Below are 12,449 nucleotides of genomic sequence, written 5' to 3'. Positions count from 1 at the left end.
TCTATAGATTAAGGATATGCAATTAACAACCAAAATTTTAAATGATCCCATTTGCAATGACTCCAAAAACATAAATACCCAAGTACAAACCTAACCAAACATACAGTCTGTATACTGAAAACTATAAAATGATAATTTAAAAAAATCAAAGACCTAAATAAATGAGATGACATACAATGTTCATGGACTGAATCAGTAGAGTAAAGCTGACAGTTCCTCCTATAAGAGGAGTCACACTAACTCGTGGTAAGTCTCAATTTAAAGCTGAATGAATCAGGGAGGCAAGGCATTCGTGAAGGCAGTCACGCAGATCAACGAAACAGAAGGGAGTCCAAAAACAGGTCAAGTAATTTTGACAAAGATCAATTCAATGAAAAATGATAGTCTTTTTCAATAATGTGTCATATTACCTTCTTTGTGCTTTCCTATTACATGCCAAACTGTGTATAATAAATAATAATTTGTGATAAATCAGTTTTATGCATTGAAACGAAAGGTTCATTAAAAAGACTACCATAGGGAGGTGTTCAGTATCTCTATCTTCAGTAGAAACTAGATCTAATGATTTTAGTTTTCTTCTCTCCTACATAATCTTATATATAAAGGAAGGCAAACAACCCCTTTTCATCAGTTTTATCAAAGGCGGGAGACACGTAACTGAAACTAGACCTTGAGTGATGTTTCCTGACCAAGCCCGATATGTCACATTGATAGTTAATCCCATTTCATCCTCACCACAACTCTTCCAGGCACAATAACAGAGAACATAATAATAGAGCGTTCTTGAGCACGTGGTATCACACCTATTCTCCACAGATCATGTTTTGATCAAGTTTAAACTGAAACAGATCATCACAGAAGAACCTGCCATCTTATTTCTTCCTACTTTAAGAAAGAGTTGGAATCCAACCCGATGCCCCACACCTATCCATTGTATAACCATCATCTCAGCTCTACACCCCAGTGGATCCACTTTTAATGGCTGGATATGGTTATCATCTCTGTTTACCTTGAAAAGCCGCAAACCCTCAATATATATACAGCGGATGGGTGGATGGATGGATGATAGCTGCCTGATTGGACAAATGGGAAGGAGTGTAAGGAAAAGGCCAATCTTTCTTCTCTGTAGTAATTTCTGTAAATTACACCCAGTCTATGATTCCATGTGGAAGAACTGCAAAAAAAATATGATCTAAGGTATACAAAGCTTACAAATTTATTAGTGGCTTGTGCAGAACTTTCCATGTTTCTGTGGCAATACTAGCAACAAATTAATAAAAGCTTAATTTTTATACAAATAGTTTTATTACAAATTTGAGTTCTTAAGAAATACACATTTAAAGAAATTACATAAAAGGCCTTAGTAGTCTTAAAAACGTTTTGGAGACCTTTAGTAAAATGTCATTTCAGGCATAGTGGTCCGATTCTGCTCTCCTGCTATCCGTCCGCGCCCCTGCTGAAGTCTGAACACAGCTCACGGGCCACCGAGACGGCCACCTGAATGTGCTGGCATGTGAAAGCACTGAAAGTTTTTCAACATAGCTGTTGAACAGATAGATTCAACAGAGCTGCTCTTCACGCCCGGCTGCAGAATGAGGAATACTAATAAAATGAAGGCCTTTTAAGCTTGTTGCTTTTGAAGTCAAGTCATTCAGTTTGTGATTAGTGTGTAAAAACCCTGAAGATATTTAATACAGAATAAAAACATAAGTACATGTTTCACTATAATAGGCACCATAGGCATGAACCTGGTTTGGTTTTGGCAACACACGCTTTTTGGTTTGGAGGTGAACAATGAAAACTGATGTTTCACATTCAATAGCTTAGTGTTTAGAAATCTATGTTAAAGGACAACGGTCTTTCAAAGGAAGAAACTATGTAAGCTTTATTGTAACAGTGGAAATGAAACTAAAACTTGCCCTGCCTAATTGCTGACATCTATATAAATTACTAAAATATATATATATTTAATTTCTGCCTACTTTTGGACCATCTTTATTCCACAGGAAATTTGTGATTTCTGTAAAAGCAGCTGCGCAGTACCACACAGAGCAGAAAGACCTAAATTTATATTTGGGGGATGGAAGATATGGCCGCTGAGCCCGTAATTCCACTCAGAGGTTCAAAACACCATTTTTACATGACTGTTACTTGTACAGACCAAGGGACCTAAATTTTGAAACAGCAAGACAGTGACATAAACAAACATTTCATCCGGGGGTGAGAAATGACTCTATGCTAGTACAAGGATGAGAACGGGTGTTCAGGCAGGATGGAGGCCGGCATGCCTCCTAGCACCCTTTGGTTTTCTGATGGAGTTCTCACGTGACACATCAGTGCACCGGGCTGTAGAACAGACTTATATTTTTATTTCAGCAAAAGTGCCATTTGGTATGTCACTACCGACAGCGTGTCGCGGTCTTTGTTTCTCCTTCAGCAAGTAGAGGCCAACGAAGCGGGGGGGTGTTAGTTACGCGAGGTCCTATAAGGCACTTTACGGTTTCTGTATTGGACAGTGAGGTACACGGGATATATTTCTAGGACTCGTTGCTGTTAAAACAGAAGGGGACGGGGGAGTAGCACCATGTCGACCATCTGAGGCCCGGCTTCACTATGTCCTTCTCATGCAGACTTGGCAGCGGCTGACGTGTGTGCGCAGCTCCCCAGCCTTCAGGGTGGACGGCGTGGGCTTCCTAGAAGGCAGCACAGAAAGCACAGCCTCAGCCCCCATGGACAGCAGGCTGGTCCTCAGCCTCCCGCCTGCTCCCAGGTCTCCAGGGGTCAGACAGGCCGGCGACCACCATTCACCCCAGCTCTCGGGGGGCCCCGGGCCACCCCAACAATGCAAGGAGCCCTGCAGGTTGCCACCCGTATTCCCCACCCAGCCCGAGTGCACATAGTGAGTGTGGACAGCTCGCCTGCCCACATCTGTGTGGCCCCAATATCTGGACCACCCGCCCATCAACCCGGTGCCACCCTGCATCCGTGAACTACAGTGTGACTTCCTGTCTTCTCTCTCCAATCAGATGGTAAACTCCCCCAGAGAAAGAAGAAAACACCATTCTTCTCTCGACACCTCACATGCACAGTAAGCGCTCCTGAACTTTTGGCTGAATAATGTAATGAGCAACAAGTCTGGAATCGTCAACTAGATTCGAAATACTTTCATAACTTTTGAAGGATTCATATGCAGGTGATCTGACAGGAGGCCAAAGAAAGAGAAAGACAGTGTCCCAAATGCTTCTTTGATACTAGAAATTCTACCCTATTTTGGTTTTTGGAAAGGTGAAGTCTGAACTAAAACAGCACTAACCAAATTCCATTAAAATTGAAGTGGCCATACAATAAGTGCCTCGTCCTAAAGTTGGGGCTATTTATTTTAGCAAGTCTGGTGAGAATCCTAGTGTTCCCAGATTAACTAGTAAAACTAATGGGAGCTTGCCTAGTTTTGTTTAAGAAGGCAGTACTTCATTGCACCAGTCTGCAAGTTCCCCCAAAGCCCCACTATTACTTACTGAGCCTATGTACGACACTGGGGAGCTCTGGGAGCTGACACTCACACAAAGTGCTCACTTCCACAGCTAATGATTAGATTCTATCCATAGAGCTGATGTTACATTTGTCTAAAAGTCTCAGGTAAGTTATGCTGATGGACAGTGACTGTAATGGGGTATGTGGCAGGGACTTGACAATGGGGGGAGTCTAGTAACCATAATGTTGCTCATGTAATTGTATATTAATGATACCAAAGAAAAAAAAAAGTCTCAGGTAAGTTACCAATTAAGCACATTGTGCTTTCTTGATGCTTAAAGAATTAGGAAAGGAGTGTGTTTGCTTCACCTGTTAGGATCTAAGCTGGAAAGAGATGAGATCCTAGCAGAGTTCCACAGCTCCCAAAAACGTCCAGACAGAGGCTTATCTCCAGGGGCGAGAAGCATTTATCCGGGGCATGGGCAGTAGGGAGGTGCTCGGCCCCACCGGCCCCGCCTCCGCTCGGGCAGCGGCTGTGGCCAGACCGAACAAAGGACAGAGGGTCCCCTATGTGCTCTGGTCCCGCACACACTGGGCCAGACTCTAAATTAACTCCAACAAGCCCCCAGCCACTTGGGAAAGTTGTTTTAAAGGTGACATTCTGGTGACAGAAAAGAAAGGAAAGGTCTACCCTATGTATTTCAGCTGCATTTGTGCTGAAATTAAGTTTTATTTGCATGGGTCTAAAAAATAAAGTCTCGGGAAATCCCTCAGAACTCACACAACACACACATTAACTTCAGCATTATAAACACCATGGAAACCAAAGCTGTTCGCTTCTCTCCCTCACGGTTTGTTAAATACACAACGTTTTTAATGTTCTGTTGGACAGTTTTCATTGCCTTAATTATGTTGCAATGGTTCCACCTAGAGAAATTAAAAATGACCTTTTTTCTTTCACGGTCCTTCAGTCAATAACAGAATTAAGCCTGTCACTGAAGATCTGCCTTTGAAAACTGTCTCAGTTATCTGCCCATGTAGAACGGAATGAAATACTCATTACTATATGTGGCAGAAGCATTCCTAATTATTGTTTTATAACCATCTTTGAGATTTGGCGCTGGAAGGTATATGTATCACGGATGATTAAAAATAAAGCCACAGAGGGGAGCAGAGCCCAAGGAGAGGGGCATGCCGACTTACTTGAACATCTCGTTTCTCTCTATGGTGGCAAGCCAAAAGCTGTAAGCGTTTGCATAGTAATTACAAGTCCCACGGCCGTGGCACTCGATGAATGGCGCACTTCTAAACTCTTCCAGACAGGAGCCAGGGGACGCAAGGGCTTGGCCAGAACCTTCGGCACCAGCGCTCGTGTGCTGTGGAGCAAATGCGAGCAGTGAGTCAGAGGTTCCCTGCCCAGCGCTGAGAGGGCTCCGCTGTTCCCAGAGGGGCCGGAGACGCCCCCTGGAGCCCGGGCTCCCCGCCGCCGGCAGTCCCCACCTCACGCCCACACCAGCAGACCCCTGCTCTCTATGCTGGGCATGGCAGTTCCCCACACAGCGCCCGAAGGCACCCGCGCTCCTGCCCGAACAGAGGACCAGTCCGGCTCCACTCACATTTAAAGAAATGCTATCTCTCTATTATTATTTTGGAAATACTGAGACCTCCTCTAACTTGAAACACAAGGCAGCAGCCAAAATGAGCAAATGATGTGAGAACCAACGGAGAGGAAGTTGGATTTTCTAAACAAAATCATACAGGGCAATCAAAATCCTGAATTTGCTGTAGTGGATGCTAGATACCATTTTATAAGGTAAAGAACAATCATCCACATTTTTCTTGAAAAAGAGAGAAAGTTTAACCAAGAGAAACAGAGCAACGAATAACGACCACTGTGTTAGATCACATTTTGGTCCAGTGGGTTCATGGAGGATCCACCCACACTCAGAAACCAAGACCATAAATGAACGGTGTGCAAATGTGAGAGAACTTACGAAATCTCCGCACTATTATCTCAGACATGAGAAATGTGAGTGACAGGAACTGGGAGCCACAAGAACCCTCTGAGGGCAAAGCTCATGCCCTCAATTCCCAGATGAGGCCCCGAAGACCCTAGAACATTCTGGATCTGACCATGATCCAGGGCAGAGCTGGGGCAGGACAGCAGCCCAGAGAAGGCCAGAGTCCCCCCACAAAGCCCCTCCAGACAGAGCGGTGGGTGGCTTGTTCTCTGGGACATCACTACTTTATTGGTCTTGATTTTGAGAAATTACTGACTACCCTTGTTTTAGATCTTTGTACAACCCCACAACGGTGACAGAATGCTCTCCTGGGGCACTTTACCCCTGGGTCAGGGGCTTCTGCTGCCATCCTGAGACCCCAGTTGGTATTCTGTATGATCATGAGGTCAAAAATCCCATCTGCCTTTGAGGCAAAATTGTCTGGCTCCATCCCTGTCAGTGTCCTGATTTCTCTGCACCATGGTTCTGGCCTTACAGCTTTCTTGGTAAAGTAGCCATCATGCAGCATATAGAATTATCAAAACAACTTGCTAAATTTTTTGCTGCAAATTCTTCGGACTTGGAGAAGAGACGGCCTGCAGTATAATCAACCCAGGAAACCTCACGATCAAATTGGAAGACGGACACAGCATTTTGAAAATTGCTTTCCTGGCACCTTCTACATTTGGAGTAACTTACAGCACAAGAAAATGGTTATGAAGCCACCTTCCCTGCCAATCAAATAAAAAGGCTAATGATCATTTGAGGGTCGAAATGTACAACAGGGTCACTCTTGAGTGTGAAGAAGGGACAGGGCTTACAATGGGAGTGCAGAAGGTGTCTGTGTAGGGGGTTTACTGGGAGCTCGCCCAGCGCAACCTGACCTGACAAGTCTAGAGCTTTTACCTATTCAGTCAACACTTTAAGCTGAGGGCAATAAAATGATATAAGAGCTACAATGAGATCTCAAACAGGTACCATGCTTCCTGTTTTAACTGGCTCTTCAGGGGATGGAGCATTGAGGGACCCGGCCTGTGGCACAGGCGGGTGACAGAGCATCTCACCCTACAGGAAGGGTGTGTGTGCCCGTACCCGCAGGGGCTGGCCACCCCCCACTGCTCTGCTCTGAAAGCTTCAGCTTTCGGGCTTGCTGCATTTTAGCACAAGCGTGCCTTCCATGTGCACACTCTTCTCCTAGAGAGGGGCTCTCACTCCAGGAAATCTCATCATGGTGTCCCAGCTACCTAGTCCCCGGGCAGCCGCACCCGAGTCAAGAGGAGGGAGGAGGGCACGGGGGGCAGTGCTGCAGCCATGCTGTCCCCAGTGGAGCAGGCCAGGCCCTGGGGACAGCACTGGACAGGCAGGAGAGGCCCAGGCCGCCTGAGCCTGGGAGCCGAGAGGGCAGCATTCGGAGAGCAGGGGGCGCCTTTGCCAGGAGCAGCCCTTCTGGGGAGCACGGAGCTCCCCGAAAGCTTACCATCACAAAGGAGTAGCCGATCCAGAGCGAGGACCAGCCCTGCGGGCACTGCGGGATCTGGATGGTCTGGCTGTGCACGGCCATCACCATGGCCGGCGCCTCGCACACCGCACACCTGGAAGGCACAGAGCAGATCAGCTCGGGGACTCGAACGAGGCCCGTCCCTGTTCATTCCTCTCCCTGCTGTTCGCACTCAATCTCCTTACTCTGTCTTCTGGTCCAACTACATCGTTATGAACTGGACAGTGTGCCTACTGCCTAGATTCTGAGGCTCAGAGCCTTCTCCTGGGCTTTATAAGCCCTTCTCGGTATCAAAATCCTAAATTCAAAACCACATCCAACACGCGTTACTTAGCCAAGCTGCAGTGTGGCCATCCCCTGGAGGCCCAGGCCCGAGACGATGTTTGCTTTCTCCTTTGTGCATTTCAGTGTTTTCCAATATTTCCATAGTGAGTGTGTATTTCGGCAAACACAATTCATGCTTAAGAAAAAGGAGTTGGTGAAATCCAAGTGCTCCCACTTCCATTTCATTTCAGGCCATGAGTCATCTTCAGTGTAGGAAATACATCTAGTGAATCAGAGTAACTAAGCCCAAACCTGCATCTGAGGCTGGGGTGCCCATGAGCCTCCTTCAGACGTGTTCCAGACCGACACTGGTGCCAGCCTCTGCCGGGCCAGGGATGTCAGCAGGACCCCTGCAGCTGGAGCAGCTCCCAGAGGCCTCCCCGGCGCAGGGACGCTTCCCAAGCCAGGCTGGCTAGCGCTCAGGGCTGGGACTGCACCCAGGAATAAATCAATGTGACACACAGTGTTCTGACTCAGACCCAGCCAGCTAAGGAACCCTTTGATGGTGGGATAATGTTTTGTTACAAAAAATAAACACCAGCAATAAAATAATTGCATTCAAGTTACCAAATGAACAGAGTGTTAGCAATGCTTATAAATGACCATAAATGGTGCTAATAATTACATTTAGTTACACTGGGCTATTTGCATGCAAATGGACAAGGTAGTGGGAAGAGGCCTAAATTAGTGATTTGATTTTCCAGGTACTGTGTGTGTGTGTGTGTGTGTGTGTGTGTGTGTGTGTGTGTGTGTGTGTGTGTGTGTGTGTGTGTTGGTCGGGAATGGAGGAAGGGTAGGTGTGCACAATTTTCTATTCTATTCACACAAATGCAGATTAATTAAAAGGCTCAGTTAAAGAAGTTACTGAAATTGGCCTTATAAATCTGCCACCATCTATCTGCCAGACACAGGGACCAGAAATATAGCACAGAGGAAATGCTTTATTTCAGTGCCCTCTGGGCCAGGCGGATTCAAGTGGCTGTAGAGAAGGCGGTCCTGACCCTGTGAGATGCGAGATGCAGGACACAGAGTCACAGACTGAAAGGGCTATGTGGTCCCTAAAAAGCTGAATTCCCCTTTTTATTTATGAAAAACCTGAGGTCACAGATAGTTGTGAAATGGGCAGAGCTGGAACTCGGTTCTCCTTGCTCTCAAACCAGTAGTCTTCTGCTAGAACAATTATATAATCAGTAGTTTAATGACTTGTGTCTGTAGACAGCAAGAAGGGGCTTACAACATTTTGCCTTACTTTCAGGAGGAAAGCAGAAAAGTTGCTACCTTCTGTGCTTAAAATGAAGGACTGCGTGTTAGGAACTCTTTCTGAAAATAAGCTTTAGGACCTCCCCAAAGAGGACACCCAGCACGAACCTGTGCCTCCTGAGAAGTCATTGGAAACCACTAAACTACAGTGGCCACGGGAGCCTGCACGCTCAGAGACAGGAGAATCGGGCAACCTTAGTACAGAAGGGGTGTAAGACAGTAGGGTCTACAGCGTCACGGGCTCCAAGAGGGCTGGTGAGGCCCCTTCCTGCTGAGCCTCTACAGGTGAGTTAACAGAAGCCATGACCAGCCTGTACAGGCGTTGGAAACGCATAGTACAGGCCATTCCAACAACGCTTCCGGAACCTGGCTTTCCTACTGAAAGTAACGGGTCTACAGAGAAAAGCATGTCTCAGGCACAAGGCTTCTCATTGATGTGTTTTGGGAATATCCCCAACACAGGCCAGAGCCATGCCCTCCACCACATCAAGGTCAAATGTCTTATCAAGAAGGTCAATAGGAAACAAAAATGAATGATCATGTTCTACCTGTTGTCCAAGGGCAGCTGAACAAAAACACAAAGGTGGTTAGTTTCCCTCCCATGCGTCCTGCATGGTTCTGAGCAAGCAAAGCCTCACAAGGAGCAGCCCACAGGCACAGGCTGGCATGCAACACGCTGTCGGCTGTGAGAGGTGCCCCTCTGAATGGTGATCAGTGATTTTCCCCATTTTAAGACCCATAAGATAAGTTTTGTCATAGCTCAGAAGAAAAAAACCAAAGAAGGCTGTGGGGAGCTGTTTTACTGCAAGGCAATCAAAAGCCTGTAGCTTTCCTGTTTATCAGGTGCCCCCAGCCTTTCTGTTCTGGGGTCCTGGGCAGTTCTCTTAACAGGACCGCCATCTGCCAGGACGTGCCTTCCTGTGCTGGAGCCACAAGCAGCAGGCTCCCCACAGACAGGCAGCGCCCACCCGGGGGCTGGCGGCCGAGGGCTGCCGCACCCTCACCAGGCTGGGCCCCCGGGCTGGCCCCGAGCCCTCAGCAGCTTGTCCCCCACCCCGACTGCAGGACACATCTTAGCCAGATACGTCCGACTTCCTTCACATTCAAAAGCTGCTTCTCCCCTTAAAGGGAACATGGAAGAGCCCCCATCTTCCTCGCACTCTCTTGAGGTGTGTGCTATTCTTTTCATCCTTTATTATCTCAGTGTGTGGAAAGTACAGAACAGCTCCTTAGTCAAGGAATTCATACATTGCCACTTTTCCAGCACTTCTGAGCACAGCTAAGGAATCACTTCTAATTAGAAGGAAAGCAGCAAAGATGGGACAATCCTGTACTTTTCAGTCATGATAATTTCAATTCCCCATCTTCCTTCCTCCCAGGCTGGCTCGGGACCTGAACACATACTCCAGACACGAATTAGTGCGGCAAGCACTTAATATGGGAAGTTGCTCAGTCAAGCACATGATGCCCAGTGGGTACAGTACCACCCCAAGGAGCAAAGCTTGGTATGAAAAAGACTTGATGCTTTCATACATACAGTGAGGTATGTACACATTCTATGTATACAATCAACCTGTGGAATCTCTTTCCATATAAAGCACAGATGCCCTATGCCTGTGGCATTACAGTTTCCTGGGGACCACCTCACACCTATATTAAGTGCCACTGAACTGAACACTTATAATGGTTAGGGTGGTAAATTTTATGTTATTTAAAACATAAAATACAGTTAAAAATAACTTTTTTTAACTCCATGGGAATGAAGGAGATTGGGAGAAAACCATCTTAAAAGGTTCCTCAGGGAGGTAATTATTGAAGAAAAAAGTTGAGAGTACTGCCCCAGCGTCTGCTGAGGGCTCCGGCGGCCCAGCTGTGCTCACAGGAAGACGGGGGCCCCATCGCCTTACGTCGCCTAGAACACTAATTCTGTTCGGAAGCTGGGCATCGTCTCTCCACCGCACTGGTAAGTTTTAAAGAGGGTAACTAGCTTTTATACCAAATAGGGTTAGTGACTGATTTCTGTGACAAAACTCAGACATCACAATGAAAAAACTGAATGGCAATGGATTGAATGTACCAGGGAAGACATTTTTTTTTAAATAAGTAAATAAGCCTAGACGGTGAGTGGTTCTTCGTCAGCCACACATCCGCTCCTGCAAGCACCGGACCCACCTGCTGATAAACGGCCTGATGTTGTCCCCGGCAATGGGGGCCATCGACATGGGCATGGGCTCCGGAGTGGACAGCCAGTAGGAATAGTCGTTGCGGGAGGCGAAGTTGCAGACGTTGTTGATGTTGCAGAAGAGGAAAGGCATCGTGCTGAACTTACGCAGGCAGCTGCCGGCCGTGCCTGGGGGCACAGGGAGCCAGGACAACCTGAGCACTGGCTTTGTGACTCAGCCTGCCTCTACGCAAAGCGGGCTTGCACCAGCTGCTATGAGCATGCATTCAACACAACCATTAAAATGGAAACAAAAATGTTTTGAATTATGGGCATAAAGAAGCAAATATACCAAATAGCTGAGTATGATTGTAAATGAGCATAAAACTAAATTTAAAGAGATCAAGGCCAACTATAAAGAATTATGTAAGCTATTTTGATTAAAGGAAATAAACCAGTTCATCAGGAGATAGAAACCTTTTTCCTGGAACCAGATTCCAGAAGGAATGTAACACGTGATTCCTCATACCCTGGACAGTAACTCACTGTACAACGTGTTTACTGATAGCTTTGAAGAAAACGCAGAGACACTCTTTATATAGCTGCTTGTTTCCAAACTCAGTAAAAGGACATTAAAACTTAATCTGGTGGAGGATTTCTGGAAGGGCTAAGAAAATGATGACAGATATGCAGTCTTCTGATCTAAACTAAGAGAGGGACAGAGCTTAGAACATGCACAGAAATTTTGGAAGGGATAATGTGAACATTTTTTTTTAAAGAGCAACAACAAAGCTGCCCTATTTTAAGAATATCAAAGAAAACTGACAAGTACATGCTCCAGAAATCTTGGCCCAACTCAATGACTTGAACAAGAGATCAAAAGTTTTAGTCATTTAAAAACTTTCAGAGATTAAGTCTTTACATTATCTTGGCTTCCCATTAGTCATATGGCAGCTGTTGACCTGAGGGTTCATTTTGTAAGGACAGAAGGAAATAGAGTCAAGCTCTCTGCACTGGCTGTGTCGTCGCGGCACCCCCGCCTGGAGGACCAGCGCTGCAGACTGCCCACCCCACCCGGGCACCCGACCATCTAGGTGGATGAACACATGCATCTGCAGGCTTCTCACCCAAGTCCTGGCCGTGGGCTCGTTCGTTGCCTTGAACATAAAGCAGGGAGTACCCGTGGTAAAGGATTTTGGTCCCAGGAGGGCATTGTGGGTCGTCGATGGTTTGACTGTGCCTGGTCACAAGGAAGCCGTGATCTACAGACGGGGTTCCTGGGGGACCCATGGATCCTGGCAGCCCATCAGGGCCTGGAGGCCCCGGGAAACCTCTCGGACCTGGAAGATAGAAATTTCCCTGGGTGCAAACAGGCTCCCTTGAAAGGCTTCCACCAGGACTAACCAAATACAGCCACCCATCCCGTTCGTGCTGTCTGAGCTGCTGCTCCTTATGGGCCATCTCAGGATGTTCTGAAAGCATGGTGCTCACTGCAAAGCAGCTGCCCCAAGTTGAGTCCAGTGAATAAATGAAATATATGGAAAGGAATAGATGAATAAGTGGAGTAAATGATGTGACTCATGCATGTCATCAGTAGCATCCTGGGAGGGTATCAGGCAGTTATTAAACAGCCTCCCCTTAGGACGGCCTCCCTCCACCGCAGCCCAGCACCCGCGCACACAAACAGGAAAGAGTAGGCTCGGGTGTGGTGGGACCTTCTGCCCCTCGGGATCCA

The 12,449-nt window shown here is 46.8% G+C and overlaps 1 protein-coding gene across 1 annotated transcript in view; it reads right to left on the bottom strand.

The window, feature by feature from the left end:
• Positions 1 to 1,193: 1,193 nt before the first annotated feature.
• Positions 1,194 to 12,449, bottom strand: part of COL4A1 (collagen type IV alpha 1 chain) — a 128,847-nt gene continuing 117,591 nt past the window's right edge. The window contains exons 48-52 of the mRNA XM_037024848.2: positions 11,842 to 12,054; positions 10,726 to 10,903; positions 6,949 to 7,063; positions 4,675 to 4,847; positions 1,194 to 2,693 (exon numbers count right to left, since the gene is read on the bottom strand). Of these exons, the coding sequence (XP_036880743.1) occupies positions 2,612 to 2,693; positions 4,675 to 4,847; positions 6,949 to 7,063; positions 10,726 to 10,903; positions 11,842 to 12,054 (761 nt within the window). The 3' untranslated portion in view covers positions 1,194 to 2,611. The remainder of the gene's footprint in view (positions 2,694 to 4,674; positions 4,848 to 6,948; positions 7,064 to 10,725; positions 10,904 to 11,841; positions 12,055 to 12,449) is intronic.

Source organism: Manis javanica, chromosome 9 (assembly GCF_040802235.1).
Source record: "Manis javanica isolate MJ-LG chromosome 9, MJ_LKY, whole genome shotgun sequence".
Lineage (NCBI taxonomy): Eukaryota > Metazoa > Chordata > Mammalia > Pholidota > Manidae > Manis > Manis javanica.
Note: the sequence above shows the minus strand (reverse complement) of the source record. Positions and strands in the feature narration are given on the sequence as shown.